This window comes from Zootermopsis nevadensis, unplaced genomic scaffold (genome assembly GCF_977971745.1).
Source record: "Zootermopsis nevadensis isolate Lab colony 2312 unplaced genomic scaffold, Znev_1.0 Znev_ptg000008l, whole genome shotgun sequence".
Taxonomy (NCBI): domain Eukaryota; kingdom Metazoa; phylum Arthropoda; class Insecta; order Blattodea; family Termopsidae; genus Zootermopsis; species Zootermopsis nevadensis.
This window is the reverse complement of record NW_028259140.1, coordinates 9,481,734-9,499,171: the sequence shown is the minus strand read 5'-3', so window position 1 is coordinate 9,499,171 and position 17,438 is coordinate 9,481,734. Positions and strand designations below refer to the sequence as shown.

The following is a 17,438-nucleotide window of genomic DNA, read 5'->3' as shown; positions in this document are numbered from 1 at the left end:
GTGAAGATGTTGGATTTAGGGATATTTTATTTTTTATGATATTCAGGCCTGCTTTCGAGAAATAGAAATTGGCAGGGAAAAATAGGCATTTGTCGAATTTCCGCCTGCAGTAAAGGTACGACACTCGGATAGTTTCTTATAAAGTAGAGCTTGTCGTAGACCCTATGTCCAATTTAATAAAAAAAATCGTGGCCGTGGTTTTGTGTCTCAAACATTCGCATCGACTGAGAAACGGTCTTTCCATGACGTGTTCACTTCCTACATTTCCTTTAAAGAACGCATGACGTTTATTATGAATTAGATCGTTTATTTTCAAATGATTCTTATGACCCTGAAGTTTGTATCTAAAAGTTTATGTTTCTAGTACCGCTGAACGCAATGGTTTTTCTGCTATCTTTCTGTCTTCTGAACCGAAAACTACGGTGTTCCGAGATGGATTTTTGATAGTCGCAAAAACCGGCATTTGCCATCCAGCCTATTAAATATAATCTTTATTTACTGAAGCAATGTCAATACTGTTTCCGCAGTCTCGCTATTTCTCATTTACGTGACCGAATTTTATCGTTTTTCTGCCTTTTCAAATACGAATGCTTGCAATGTCGAATATTAGCAATGAAATGAACATTACGTAAAGAGCAATGATTAAAATCCTGACTATAGATACAATGCAATGTTGCTTAATTTAAGTTTATCCTTGAGTGTAGTCCACAGATGCATTGTTAGTAGTTTGGGTATATTTTGACTTGCGAGATTATTATTACTTCATATAGACTTCATTTATTTTTTAAGATGGCCGTCTTCTGTGTAGCTCCGTGTAGTTTGATAGGTGTACTTACTCATCGTTCTGATGATGGAGGCAGCAAGGACCTCTGAAACGCTGGTAAACTTCTACAACCCAGAAGACAGCGTTCTCTGTTGTATTTTTATTTGTTTATTGTGTGGCATGTTCCCTACTAGTTCAGTAGAACAAGAAAATTTACAGTTTTACTTCAAAATTTTCTGGATTACATATGGGAAGACAAGATTCTAAACTGCACTGTAGAAAGCATTTCCGGAATTTAAATTCTTTTTGAATGCAGTTATGATCTGTTACCATCGTTCGCAGTTATTTTAACTTTGCAAAATATCGAAAGCGCTTTATTACGAGGCCATTCTAATGAAATGTCAGTGTATTTCTTTGTGGTATTATTTTTACAATAACTACATTCTTGTTCGCTTGAATCACAAATCACTTTATAACTAAATTTTCGTTAATTCCTATTTAATATATTTCTTTTAGCAAAGCGACTCCTCGACTTATGGCTTGAGTGTAATATATAATTTTATCAGTTTTAATTAACTATTATTATGGTCTCACGTAGGAGGTCTAGGTTCGTTCTCTGAACATGTCATATGGGAGCGGTGGTTAACAAAATTGAATTGTGACAGGTTTTTCGCCGAGATCGTTCGTTTTATCATGTCAGTATTGTTTATTTTAACCGTCTAATCACAATAAAATGTTTTATTAAATATTAAAATATTAAAATATTATTATTATAATTAAAATTTCGATAGAAAGAGCATCATTTTAATATATATTTTAATATATTTTAAATATTTGAAATATTAAATGTTAATTATAATAATATTTTAATATTTAATAAAACATTTTATTGTGATTAGACGGTTAAAATAAACAATTATAATCATCACAATATGACGCAACAATATCACCTCATGAATGTCAGTATTATTCAATTACTGGTCCATGTTCGCTTGTGTGCCATCTGGAGGATATACAAAGGGCTCGTTACAGGCTAAGTTGTACAAAGACAGTCTCAGCACTGCATCAGCAGTAAGTTTTTCCATACGTTACTTTCGTGTGCATTCTTGTAGAGCCAAACATAGAACACGAATCACTTCGGCTCTTCTGGGAAAGAAGTTTGTTAACGCCCTCAGAAACGTTGATTACATTGAGCATTTGTAAGGATTTTGTAGAAACCGTAGTTTATGAATTGACCAGAGTGACTTTTCTCAGGCCGAATTTGTCTACTTGGTTTCTGGGATTCTGTGATCTGGGATCTCATAGCTTGGTTCTAGGTTTTCAAACAAGAGTCTGATTCGTTTTATATTTCGAAATTGACAGAAATGTAGTTGCACATTGGATATAAATGTGTTACATAGTTGAAGATATTCCCCACCTTTTTTGTCGAAAATTTTTTATGATTGTCTCTGGCTTAATGTCCCTGATACAAGATCTCCATCCAGAGGAAATTAATACATGCTAAATATACAAATAAAATTTTGTACGTGAAAATGTCGCACTGCTGTATGTACTGTACCAAAGCTATGTTTTAAACTATCTGATATTTTGTGTTATTAATTGCCCAACATGTTTCTGCCAGCGGCACCTGATGATGGCAGAAACATGTTGGACAAATTACGATCTAATGTGAAACTAGTTCGAATCTGATGATTTTAAATATAACTTAAATATAAAATACAGTGGTTAGATACACTGATATTCACGGAGCTGAGTACGTGTATTGAAACTGATAGTTGCTCAGCTGCTCAAGAATAACCCGTCTTTCAAGGAATCCCAAGGGTTACAAGTGGCGACCACGAGATCCTGTCCTAAGCCAGCTGAATCCCATCCAAATCTTCGCGTTCTGTTTGTTTAAGGTATGTTTTATATTATGCTGTCATCTGTCATTGTCTCAATTGATCTTTAATATTTCCCCCATCTCTATTCATGCTACATGCTACGTCCATTTTATCCTCAATTTTGTCATCGTTGCAATAATTGGTGTAGTATACAAATCATGAAGCCTGTAATTGTGTAGTTCTCTGACATGTTTTCTTCCTGTTTCTTAGGTCTAAGATATTGTTCGTCACCACGTTTTTCTCAGACGCCGCCAATCCACTGTATAATTATGAGAATAATCAACACGTTTCACATGAGCAAAAATACAGGGGTCCCATAAGTCTGGTGCCATAGGAGAAATGTATTTTGTGACAGCGATTCTGTTAATTTTTATTACTGATGGTACAGAGTGTAGAGCCATAACGGCTTGTCCTAGGTAAAAATATTCCAACACTTCAGACTGGAAACACATAATTTGTTGAGACTATTCTATCTTTATATTTGTCCGTATTCTGCCAAATAATTGTGTCATTTAATGGTCCGGACTTTCAGGGTAAACTGTGCATTGACATTATTAACTGTTGGCATTATAACCTAAGTAGTGTGTTATGAGAAATATTGTATATTTTATCTGTCCAGATTCATAAGAATATTACGCTTGTTGAAATTTCATATTTATTTGTTACGTGTTGCATATGGTCGATAGTGTATAGGCACGCTCACTCCAAAACAGTGACAGACAGACTGAAAGATAAGTGTGTTCCGTAAAAACTCAAGAAGAATGTTTATATCAACAATGCGAAAAATGTTAGGTGTACTGTGTAAATGTGAAATATCTTTAGCATCATGTGGATCAAATTAAGCTTCTGTATTTTTCTCAGTCTACACACAATAATCAAACAAATAATATGTATGTTATTTATTTATGTCAATATTTTCTCCTGACATGTTTTGAGCGACATTACTTATCTCACCAAAGTAGGTCTTAAGTAGTTCTCATTTACGCCTGTGCTACAGAATAAATTTAACTTGAAATTAATTGCATCAAATAATCAAACAGAAATTTAAAAATCTTGAACGGCGTAAATGAGAAGTTATATCAAAGAAAAAATTGAAGAAAGCCTTTTTTATTTGTAACGCAAAAGGTATCTGATATTAAACTTAGTATGAAGAGAAGATAGTTTTAAAGACAGACGGGAGACATTGCTTTGTACATGTCGGTTTCTCTAAAAATCAGAAGATTCTGACTTGTACAAGAAGGAAATAGCAAGGTCACTGCAGACACAAAAGTGGGAACACGGAAAATAGAAATGAAGGAAGAGTCTCAGACGGGCTGAGTGTAACAAAGACTCCCTGATGGCAATCATTTAGCAAACACCAGTGCTGCAGATGTGAAAGGGGTCGAAATACGGAAAATACTCACCAATCTTACATTAAAGAAATTACTACATTGTCGTCATAGAGAAGTCTCCTTAAAGTGATTATACGCCAAACCTACATTAGTTTAACGCTGTTAGATATCGTTACTGGAGAAGTTTCTTTACATATTACCTACGTTTGTAAAGATGTCTCTGTCTCCTTATTCAAGTAAAACTGAAGCTTCCTTACCCTGAGGGACCCACTAAACAAAGCTATTTCTTAATACCGGATTTAGTTAGATAGTACATTTTTCATTATACTGTTGTCTGAGTACAATTTTTATTTTACACTTTTCAGCAAGGTTTGTGGATACTCCTTTTAATTTGCTAAATATTGTGTCTCCGTTAAGTTTACCTTTCTTGAAGATGGCTATCATCTGGGTTGTTGCGCCGCGTACATCAGGGCGATCATCGTAGAAGGCAGCCATCTTCAGACTCACCGCCGTGAAAACCTCAAATCCTACACCATTTACCTTTATTTTTCCAGTTTGTGAAGCATTTATTGAGTTATTGTTGCAAATGTCTTACCTCCATGTACAGTACATATTCGATCCCTGGATACTGTTAGTATGAAACTCGGTCTTTTGCTTGGAATGCTTGCAGTCAGGGTTCTGAAGCGACTGTATTTTCATATGAGAAAGGGAAGTCACAGGAAATTGAAGGTTGCATAACAGGAAGTGCATAATTAAATTGTACTCATCAAATGTTATGAGGGTGTTCAAACTTAGGACATGAACATGTAACACACGTTTGGGGAGATTCTAAATATATACATATGTTCGTAGAACCTTCAGGAAATAAACATTTGAGAGACCTGGGCGTAGAAGGTTAAAATTTGTCTTAAATTAAACTTAAGGGTGTAGATTAGATTCAATTCACACAGGATAATGCACTTTTGGGCTTCATAAAAGGCGAGAAATTTCATGACTGTTTGAGCGTCTGTCAACTCCTTAAGAAGGACTCTGGTACATAAAGCTGGTTCATAGATTGAATGTAAGATCATTTATGATTTGTAGTTCATGTGATTGATGTTTTGTTAAACACTTTCTTGTTTACTGTCTGTAAATTTCATGCCGGTTTCAACCAGTAAATTTTGAATAATATTTTTGCTGCTTTAAAGCTGCCTTTATTTTAATTGTGTCTTGGCTCTTGTACGAGTTTAAAGACTAAACAACTCAGAATACGAAGGATAACGTCTCTGGTTACTTCTAAGAAACTCCCTTATAATATGAAGAAGAGCCTCATTATGAAATTGGTTTCATGATGCACTCTTTGTATTAATACGGAGTTAATGACTAATTAGATGCCAGTCTTGGATCTCGATGGCGGGTTATTTACGTTATTTCACTAATTTTCCGTCGTATATTTAGCTAGTATGTCTCTGAGATTTACGGCTTATTATAGTCTGTACTTCATTAACTGAAGTAAAACTTCTTGATTATGCTAGTTCACAATGCACCTTCTAGTGCAAAAGAGGCCTATAGATGAGAATAATTGAAGGTGAAATAAAGTAATTTTTGTTTCTTATTATTTTAAGAATAAAATATGTTTCCGAAGGATCATGCTTATTTCTTTAGGTACATATTAGGCTTGTTCGTCCCTTTCCTTATTTATTTAGATTCATTAAGTGTTGTACCCCAACTCAGCAGCTGACAGACTTCTGAGTAAACACATGAACATTGCGTCTGACTGTACATTTAAGAGGGGGTGGGGCACTTCTACGTCGTGTCTGAGTGATGTGGTTATGTTAAATTATGTGATGGTAACATCACTAGGTTAATTCAGTGTTCTGCGTCGTATGTTTGTTTCGTGATATCTACAACTGTTTTCAGAATTATATGGGCAAGACATGTAACACGCACAATGTAGACGAACTACAAAACCTGAATAAAGAGACCAGTTGTGTAAATGGAACGATAGAATTTGAGTGTTTGTTAAAGAATATGGTGAAGTTTTTGGTCTGAATTCGGCTGGATAAGGGCAGGATTTAGCGGTGAGCGTCTGTGAACACGATGGTAAAAATTTTGAATTCCATAATTGATTGGACGTTTCGTGAAATTGATGAACATTTTTGTTGATATTAGTCCTTAAAGAATTTGAGGAATGAAACGCTGTATGGGTTTAAGTATGTTGGTGAGGCTGTGGTAACTGTGTTGGCTGTTGATGGTGGGAGTCCTGTTAAAACTTACGATATCTTATCCTTCCGAATTCACCATTTGAAGTGTGAGTGCTTTAAACACGTGTTTAATAAATGAAGTTACGTTTCTCACGTACTTGGAAATTCAATCTTATAGGTCTGGTTATGAGTAATTTAGCTTCAGAGAGAAGATAAGTCAATTTTGTAATATACCTGGAGTTGAAGTAACACACTCCTAGAACCACTTTTGTCTTCTGACATTCGTTAACTCCTGTTACTTGTGAAGCGCTTTCTTTTCGAAATGGAGTTGGTCTCACTCGGAATTGGGTTTCCTTTTTCTGCTGATAGCGCTCCGCTTTCCACTTTACTCGCCCAATGTTACACAGGGTGGAACATAACTATTATACTACCTGAGCGTACAGTAGCTCTGAAAATATTTTCATAACAACTTATACTTTATGTATGTCATACTGCTTCATTGTCCATGCTGCTTTGAATGATACTAATGTAATCCCACTTCTCTGTTAAAAGTCTTCATGGAAATGGTAACCTAATTTTGGCCATCCTGTAAGGCCATGGAGTTTTTAGTGACAACACAATAAATGAAAGTTCTTATCTATCTCTTAGTTTCTCAACTCTTCCCTGTGCCCCCGTCTACTTTTGCCGTCCTTTTCCTTCATCTGCCATTATTTTTCAATGTTTCCTCTCCTGTCACGTTCATTTTCAATGTTTGTCAGCCTGTTAAAGTCGTATTGTCCCCTACTGCTGTCCCAGCTTTCTTTTTACAACGCAGGAGGAAAGGCGAAAAATGATTGGAAGTAATACTTTGTTGCCTGGCTTCTGTTTACTTCTTGTACGCACAGATAATTGGTGGAAGACAAACACAGCTTACTTCTCGCTTTCCATACAGGAGGGATAAAGCAGTTCGTATTTTCTACCTGTTTCTACTCTTAAAAGGATGCGTGATGTATGGAGAGCTTACAGCAAAGTAAACAAACAATACATTGTTTATAGTCCTATGAACACGTATTTAGTTTTTAATATGAAACTTTCACGACAGTGAAGAACCAACAATTATTTTCATACGAAAATGATTACTTTAAAATATATATTAATTCGAAGCTTAACTTTGTTAACCAGTTATTCCGCTGTTTAGAAGTAAAACTTTTGTTTGCCTCATATGTACACCAATATAATTCAGTTTCCTTTTTGTTTAGTGATGGCGTTCTTTTGTTATTTAACAGTTTATGTTGGCATTATTATTTATTAGAGGCCAACTACTTTTTATACGGTTCAGTTGGATGTTTTTACCGACATCCGTTCTCTGGAACAAAGCCAAGTAACGGTTAATGACTGAAACTTAGCGTAATAATATTTGGTGGTCTTTCGTGCATATAATATTTCAGTATTTCTCAGGAGCGGGGTGTTCATGTTAACCGTGGAAGTCATGTTAACACAGCAGACAATGAAAAACTAGATAAATTGTTCTGAATTTCTTTCGTGGTTCAGTGATACTACATACTCTGGAACACGGGAGAACCGATTATCAAATAAAATACATCGTTAGACATCTACGAGCAACCAGTCATTCACCACAAGCTTAACCCTCAATTAACTAGGTAATATTTGAGGTTCTCAAGGCGGTGAGTACGAAGGTCCATGTCTTCTGGGCTGTAGTGTCGTGTAGTCTGGTAGAAGTTTACCAACGTTTTAGAGGTTCCTGCTGCTTTCATCATAAGTTTACCAACCAGGGCGATGACTTTCACATCGCCCTGGTTGGTAAACGTCTACCAGACCACACGTTGCTATAACCCAGAAGACAGCCACACTGTTTCCCAATTAACTGGCTGGCAACTCCTAGCCAGCTGGAAATGGCTGACGGTGCATTTATCAGATCGATTCCAACGTTTTCCAGTTTAAGAAGCACAACTGAACTACAATAGAAGGATTTTTCTTTTTCAGAATGTTAGCCATGCTTCGTTTCAAGTCCACACTTGCCACTCGAATCTTCAGTGACGCTTATCCCTAGTTAGAACACTTGTTTCGTATTCGTACTGTCCCGGGTTCAAATCTCGGTCCGGAGACCGGCTATCCTGACAGATGTTTTACCAGTCCCTTCAAGCATATGCCTTGATATTTAATTAAATTACGTCACGAAAACTTCCTTTACATCCTTTCCAATTCATTGTTTATTAATCGTCCTACCATCCGAAATTGTGTAATCTAAGCTACTGACAGCGTCGCTAAGTAAACCACAAACTTGTTTTCTTGTTTGTTAGTTGCTTAGAGTCTTTCGTGTATGTTGTCAGACGCCTTGCTTCTGCAATCCAACTATGCAGCGTAGCTTAAAGGCAGAATAGAATGAAGCAGATGCCCTACCAGCCTCTGTAGCGTCACAAGTGGGACAACTTCATGTCTTGTCACGTTCAACTTGTCCACTTAGCTGAAAAAGCTCGTCCCTTAATTGGCTGTTTGCACGGAGAAATGAACCGAGACATTTTATACGTTGTTCGAAAACTCTTAGGGCGAAGGCTTATGCATACAGTCTGTGACCTCAATACAAATATTTGGTTTTTATAATCAAACTAATGCAGACTTATTAACTTTATTAAATTTAAAATCTCATCCGTTGATTTGCTGACTTAAGTAATCCATCATTCACTCTGTCAGTATGCATGGCCTCATCTCAATCTGAAAGCAGTGTAGTAATTAACATTTTGAATTTGGCTTTGTTCCCGAGAGTATATGATTATTAAACGAGACCAAGAAATGTACACGAAATATTTGTACGCAAATCTTTAAAAAATTGTTATTTGAAAGAGGGATGATAATTTTAATTATAGCAATAAAACAAATATAAAGGAAATGCATCTGGATGTAGAAAGAGTTGATTTAGTGATCTTATAATTACTAGGATAAATGTCATAAGAACAAAAATTCTGGAATATTTTATAAGGCCTAACTTTTTTGTGGTATTAATTAATATTCATGTTCTTAATTGTAGAACGCAGCCTGGTGATGAAGTCATTTGCATAAATGTCAACTGAAACACAGCTAGATCATCTTAAAATTGTCCCATATAAGCACCGTGTTTCCATCGCCATGTTTTTGTTTTTAAATTTTAACTCTCTCCGTTTAGGATTTCTAACTAACTAACTAACTAGATGGCTTACCGAACCCGAAGGTTCATCACCAAATTAACCAAAGACCTCCACCGGACCCTGTCCTGGGCCAACAAAATCCAGTCTCCTTCAACTCCTATCTCCCATATAGCCCGCCTGACATTATCCTCCCATCTACGTCTAGGTCTCCCCAGCGGTCTCTTCTCCTCAGGCTTCCCAATCAACACCCGGTGCGTTATTAATGGCAAGCAAATAAAAATCTTAAAAGTGAGATTCCGGGTTCTTGCGGCTGCGAGAACAAAGATGGGTCTTGTGGGTTGATGCCTTATGTAGTCTGGTAGATATTTACCGACGTTCCAGAGTGGCTTGCTACCCCTGTCATTAGGATGATAAGACTACAGGGCGTAACATTCGAGAAAAGAGTCATGTTCAAGAAGATCCAAGATAGGGAAACTTTAAAGACGCAGGCTTTTCTGTTAGTTTCCTCGAAAGGTATTAGTTTGAGAGATACACATACGCACATTTTTACGTATAAAATAAAGAACAGGTTGAGAAAGAAAAGAAGTTTTAAGATTCGTTTTCAATGGTAAGTAAGATAATGAATGAACATTTTTTTTAGAGACGTAACTTTGTGCTTAGTTTTATTCGGATACGAGGTTCATTATTAGAAATTTCTTCTACAGAAATATATCTGCATTATTTCGATGTGTAGTCATCTATTTTACTGTAGTCATTTTAATTACTGTGTGAAATACGGAGACTTATTTATTTCATTTAGTACAAATGGAGCAGGAGACACTGGATCTGCCTTTTCATAATTAATGATTGTTAGCAGAGTGCCTCATATGTTTTTGTTCTGATCAGTCTCTGTGTTTATTTTGCTACACATCGCTACGGTAATTCTTCACAGAGAAATTCGTTAGAAATATTTCAGGTTAGGTACCCAGAATTAAAACAAGCTGAATGAAAACAGTTGGCTCGTTATAGGAAATACTAACACAACATTAATATTAACTTTAATAATAATTTTGTGTTTATACTGTAAAATAATATTCTTGGAACGATACATCTGTACTGTCTAAGCCACTGGTTTGATGGATATTCTACATGAAACTATTATATGTTCTGTTTTAAAAATGTTAGTGACTCTTCTGTCAAATGAACCTTCTTTTATTTACTATGAAGAGATGAATAGTTTGTAGATACGTATTGTCACTCTATACAATTGTAAAAGTAACGAATAATTTTATTATAATAATAATATAACCTACAGCCGCGTATTTTCGGAATTTCTGTCGTACAAGTGAATCATTAAAGTTCAAAATGGTGGTTAATTTGTTACTAAGTTAGAACGAAATTTGCTGTTATGAAACACGAAAATATGAAGTTGTGTTTTAAAACTGATAATGTTTTATACGTATAGGGGAATTCGGGTAAATATGAGCGCTACAGGTAATGTGAACATATTTAGATTTTATTATATCTGTGACTATTGTAATTTCATGGAAAAGCGCTCATTCGACTCCTATGGGGTGTTACAACTGTGGTGGAATGATAGGTTTTTTCTCCTCTATGTTCATAAAATATTTATTTTAGAAATCTGGATTAAAGGTAAAGTATTTATTAATTGCAAACTTAATTTTTTTAACTCACAGAGAAAATAAGCTTGACGTATATTTATCTTTAGGTACAAATGGGTGGTTGAGTAAGTTCAGTCTGTCACCAAGTTTTAAAACGAATATCAGTGTTCAGGGTAAGACGATCACCCCATAGTATGAGGCCAGTTTAGCATAGAGGTATCATCTTTAATTGTTGTAATAATAATAGTAATTGTTCGAATTTCGATACACTGTTTTCATGGTTAATGATATTCGATACATTGTATGATTCAAAGGAAAAGAATGGTAAGTGGAGTGTATAAATATTGTAAAACATCAAAACAAATAGACAATTGAACAAAATTTACAATATGTGTTTGGTTGTTTTCTTTTGGTAGAGAAATAAAGTAGTCTTCATTTGTATTCTCATGAAATTATTGTTTGTATAAAAATTATGAAGAAAGTAATTTTTTTGGGTTTGCTTACAGCTAGGGGTAATATGAGCATGATGACAAGTTAGTCTGTTTTTATTGTAGCAGAAGATAATTTAAGTCGGCGTATATCACATTGGTATCGTAGCTAAAGATTCTGAGTCCGTCTAATCAGCATGATTGCATTTTAATTAAAAGTCTGTTTTTTTAAACCTTGTCCTCAGCTGTGTCCGTATTTTCCCAGGTTCCCCTATAGATGGCTTTCAGGCACTCCATTTTTTTTCGTTACTCTGCTTATTTGTTAAATGGTCACGTTCTTGTTTTGTGTAACATTTTGTTTTGTAAATATTTTCAATTACTATGACATTCTATGTTGACCGGTAGTTTATCCAAGTGTTTCTTACGTAGTCCATCCGCTAAGTGACCGGCCATTTTAGTCGTCAACCTATAGGCTTAGTTCGGTCCCTTAATGATAACTTATTAATATTAATCGTAATTTACTATGATGATGATTCTTTTGTAACTTAATTCAAAATCCAGACAGTATAGGTTCATCAGTCTTTTAATACCGTTGTATCACCGGCAGTGGTTATTTGTTTGGCTGAGAGAAATAGACCGTTGTCTACGCGAACGTACTTTGTCGTGATTCATCAGAAAAGACGGAGGAAATTCGGGATAGACGCTTTTCTGACCTACACTGGCTGGATGTTTATGAAGTGCTTCCGGTACAGACGACCCCTTTTGTCCGACGCCCTGAACACACGGAGTTTGAAGTGGCTGTATAACGAAGACTGATTTCAGTAAGGTCCATGGCTATTTCTAAATTTAATTTAAGGAAAGTTCTGTTAGTGATTGTGAAATTAGCGCCGCTCAGTACGATCCAATAATGGTACCACCAGCTAAGCAGAGCTAGGACGTGATTTATTACAGCCCGCCTTGCTAATATTTCTCTATGGATGATTTCGCCACTTGACAAACAAGCGATGAAAGTAAATCAAAACAATGTTGGCCTAATGAATATTCCAATTCTGTTTCCTGGGACATGAGATGACCTGTGACAGATCGGATTTAGAGAATAATAATACGCGGTCACACGATCAACCAAATTTGTCGGTTTTATGCAATATTCTGGAAATAAATTCTTTATTAATTCGACGGTTCGTATCTGTTGACTGACTGAAAGTAAATTTCTTTTGCAAACATTTCTGAATTCCGCTACACGTGTATACGTGATGTTTCATAAACGTCGTATCCGCTCCGTGTTTGATCCGACACGGCGTAGGAACGTAAATATAACATGTAACAACTGACTGAGTGAATATAAACCTCTAAAGGTGAGATTCATTACACTTGTTTCAAGTATATAATCACCAAAATTGATGAAAGCGTATAAGACTACTTATTCTTTGTCACTACCATCATCTGTGCATGCAAACTCTATAGAGAATAATAATGGAATAGTAACCTTGATTAACGAAAGAAAGAAAATACCTTTGAAACGACGTTAAATATCTACGAAACTACAGGTCGCAATAACCCATAAGTCAGCCATTTTTGTCGTGGTAAAGCTATTCCTATGAATAATTAAGCATCTCGCCATGTTGTATTGGGAAGTGGAGGTATAGATCTACTTTGTCCAAATTTCTTTTACCTGGAGATAGGGTGCTCTGCTGAGCCGTTCTGGACGTGATGGCGAAGAGACATGTCCCTGAAATTGAACCCTGGTCATAAAACACCTAACCGGATACTATATTGACTGACTCTGACATTTGTATTTACCAAAAATGTTAATGTACAGTGGGATTTAGTGAAGAAGGTTTCCGAAGTTTAATTGGTGAAGGTGGAAGAAGCATGTAAACAACAAAGATTCCTCTGATTTTTTTCAACATTTGTAATTATTCTTATACAAGTACGTTCTTCTTGTAATTAAGTTATTCTTCTGTTTATATGTCATTTACGTTTTTAAGAAATGAACGAACACTGTGTATTCAAGTTTCCTGCGTGTAGATAAGAGATGTTTCTAAGAACAGAAGCCGCACATGTCACTACACAAACACGCTGTAAGGGACGGCTCATAAATTGAGGTATCCCGTTGAAGATGTCTGTCCTCTGAGTCTTTGCGTCGTGTAGTCTCGTAGAAATTTACTGACGTTTCAGGTGTACTTTGTACCTTCATCAACAAGACGATAATGGAGGCAGCAAGCACCTCTGAAACCTCGATAAACTTCTGTCGCAACAATCCAGAAGACAGACAACTTCAGATACGGAATATTTCGTTCTGCCGGATCTAAGAGAATAGATGTTTTTTTCGTACAGTTTTATCTATCAACGAAGGAAGATGTATCCTTTGAAACGTAATGATCTTTAAATGTATAAAACCTTTAAGATAGACGGTCGATTAAGTCCAAAAGAAATAATGTATTACCACCCACCGAAGGCATTCATAGAGGAATATAATAGTTAGTCTACTTTACCATAATCTTTAATTACTCTTATTTTAAATGTGGACCACAGAGTGGTCCTTATTCTACAATTGGCTTTATTTTTATTTCATTTCTTGTGATGATGGTGACAAACTGAATCAATACTCTCTGGTTGTAGAGGGTAAAGTTTGATGCGGTACAGCAGAGCACAATCGCCCTCCTGGAGTTTCAATAGAAGCCGACTATGAATGTTTAATGGGCTGTGCTTCGCTTTGCCATCAGAGTGCTTCGTATAACAGGATCCAGTACCCAACGTTAGTATCGGACAACAGGTTAGACCGACGGACACACAGACGTTAAGTTCAGTAAACCAATTAACCAATTATTTTGTTCAACCTCTGACCTATGGTACGAAATGTGCATGTAGCTTTACGAATTATTTAACAAGTATCAGTTTCTCGACATTTTTGGGAGTATTTACCGTTTTTAAACCAAAAAGTTATGAAATAATTAAAATTAGACACGAAGATTTTTATCTTGTGGGTTGTTGCGCTATGTAGTCTGGTCGATGTTTACCAACGTTTCAGAGGTCATACTGAATCGCCCTGATGACGGAGGCAGTATGACCTCTGAAACGTTGGTTAACATCGACCAGAATACACAGCGCAACAACCCAAAGACAGAAATCTAAAGAAACTATAATTATGCCTATTGTTTTGTGCAGTGTGGAACTTCGTCTTTTACATGGAAGAGCGTGGGTCATGGGTGTCTGAAGATTCTGAGGGTAAATATTTGGACCAAAGATGGAAGAAATGACGATTATGTGGAGAAGGCTGAAAGAGCGTTACAATAAACGCCTTTTACCCGATTATTATTAGAGGAATCAAATAATGTAGATGATATGGACGGAGAATTTAGCACGCATGGAAGTTATAAATGTTTACAGCATTTAAGCCAGGACGGAAGAACAGATGTCCTAAGCGTTGATGTGAGGATAATATTAAAGTTTTTCATAAAGAAAGAAGGTGTGTGCTGGATTTATGTGGCTCAATATAGGGACCAGTTGCGGAGTTTTGTGAACACCGCAGTGAACCTTCGTGTTCAATAAAAGGCAGGGAGTTATCTGAGAAACTAAGAAACTGTTGGGTTCTCAACAACGACTGTGTTGCATTGAGTGAGTAGATTTTCGTATCTGAATCCCATGCTGACTGGTGTTTAGAGCTATCGTCGTCGTAATGCACTGAACGCATTGATTTTACGCTCAGAGAAGCACACTGACTGGGTCACGCTGAATATTATTCTGTAACATCAATTTTCAGCTGCATAATGACATTACGATGCATGAGATTCCCTGTGTCATACCGTGACAGATTCTGCAGCAGCGGTTCGCGAACTGCAGTCGGTCCGTCGTCGCGTTGTGCTAGATAACTTACAAACTGTACAGATCAGATGAGAAGAGAAGATAATTATAGAGACTGAAACATGTTCGCTTGATAATTGTAGCGGAAGGGACACTGTTCTGTTCTCGATTAAGGCACTGTCTAGCTTGCCGTAACCTCTAAGCGAATTCGAGGATCATACTTCGAGATAAGTCATGACCGCTTCATTACATGTCATTTACATTTTTAGGCTCGTTCACAAGCAAAAGTTGCAAAGATTTCGCTCATTAGTTTTACAATGTCTGTGCACCTTCCTGTTGAGAACCGGTCAAGTAATTTTAAATGTTATTAGATATTTTAGACTTTTAACAAAATTTGTAGACATTCTGATTTTCATTAATATCGGACTATGCAGGGGATTCCCAACTGGTCTTGCAACGATGCCAGGAATCCCCGTGATGACATCACAATAAGCTAGAGGGAGCTTCACTTACGACAATATACATAAAGGGAAATGACGCCATTGCCAGAATTAGTAGACTTTCATTTTTGGGGAGTGACGCTAGAATTGATACGCTGCGGACACATTTTCTGACATTTTAGTAACTACAAATTCATCTTGAATAAGCTGAGGGTAATTCGGCTCTTTAATTTCCCTGTGTTTACGCAACTCAAAGGTTGGTACAGTCCTCGGCTGTAATCTTGAGACTTGCGGGGTGAGGAAGTGGGGTGAAGGAGGAAAGCTAGCGTCTGCCTTTAACGCTACGGACTTCCTGCATTCCTTGCAAGTCTCAAGATTACAGTCGTGGACTGTACTTACCCTGAAGGAGATTCATCCGGCTAACGTTTTCAAAAACTCATTTGTCGTTGAGACGCTCTAACATTGCCCTGCCACGCGACAAAGCTTCCCATTGAATTCTCTGGAGATAAAGAAACAATTCGTATGCACGTTTTAGTTTTATGCGTGCTACATGTCCTGTTAATCGTGCCCTTCTTGAGCGCACGGTGTTTTATTGTACATACGTAGAATTATTTGTCCTCTCGAAGAACCGAGCAGGTTAATGTAGCGGTAAACGCTCTATACTAATGAAAACGCTTTAAATTTTGAAAGACTGCTGCTTATTCCGACTGATATTTGTCGTGTTTTTTTTTCTAAGTGCCTCCGGCCAATGTCGGGATAGTATTCTAAGACTGTTCATTATATTATACCTTTCAGTTGATGTGAGTTGTGTCGTTGTTCAGGTCCGTGTCGGGATGAGGGGGGTGCTGGCGGCATGAGACACACATCCGTGCAGCAGCATGGACCCACACCATCCGCAGGATCCGCCCCCCTTCCTCCGGTCCCTGCCGCCGAGGTCAGATACCCCTTCGGCGTCCAGAATGACTTCGGCCAGGTGATTCTTTCCAGCGGAGCGAAGGTGAGTCAAGGCGTGCATTGGTGCGTCAGATCGCTTTGTCTACCCTTTGACAGATAACAAAATACCACACACAACGAAACTTAATCCTTACGATTCCTTTCGTGTGGTTACGATGCTCGGTTTTCATTCACGTGAGCTGAAAATCTGATGATGTGTCGTAAGATTTGAGGTTTTCACAGCAGTGAGTATGAAGATTTCTGTCTTCTGGGTTGTTGCGCTGTGTAGTCTGGTCGATGACATTCATCGCCCTGATGACGGAGGCAGTATGACCTCAGAAACGTTGGTTAACATCGACCAGACTACACAGCGCAACAACCCAGAAGACAGAAATCTTCAAGAGTACAACACATCTGCATAAATAAAGATATTTAATTCTTTTCGGAAAATTTAGTAGTGATACATTTCAATCAATTAAAAATTGTAGTAACTGAATGTTGAGGAAGATGGAGACAGTATATATTTCCGAAACGTTGGTATTTACCATCCAGTCAGCACGGCGCTGAAGCCCAGAACATCATCAGAGATAAGTTTATCTTTATGTAAAAAATTCGAGCTAATTATTTAATATTAATAGTCATTGGATGTCTGCTCTTAGTTCTCCAAAGTTATATTTTATAAGTTTTGTGTGAAAAACTTCACGGAGAGTTTGAAATTAGTTTTCGCGGGTTGTAATGAATTTCTTACTCACTTGGGGAAGTTTTATCAGAATGCATGTGATGACGTTACAGTTTCTTATCAAGTATTCTTTTGAATCAGCATTTACCTTCCCATTTTTGAGTAACATTATATTGTATTTTATATAGCCACATATTTATGTAAATATTTTTCGTAGTGTACTTTTATTTAGTGGTAATTTATTTTTTATTTTTTGAAGAACAATTCTGGCCTT

The 17,438-nt window shown here is 36.7% G+C and overlaps 1 protein-coding gene across 2 annotated transcripts in view; it reads left to right on the top strand.

Moving 5' to 3' along the window:
* The window catches only part of LOC110832898 (1-phosphatidylinositol 4,5-bisphosphate phosphodiesterase epsilon-1), a 468,153-nt gene that overhangs the window by 234,468 nt on the left and 216,247 nt on the right, over window positions 1-17,438 (top strand). For both annotated transcript variants that reach the window (XM_087345017.1, XM_087345016.1), the window contains one exon: window positions 16,374-16,549. In XM_087345017.1, coding sequence (XP_087201143.1) covers window positions 16,406-16,549 — 144 coding nt within the window. In that variant the 5' untranslated portion in view covers window positions 16,374-16,405. The remainder of the gene's footprint in view (window positions 1-16,373; window positions 16,550-17,438) is intronic.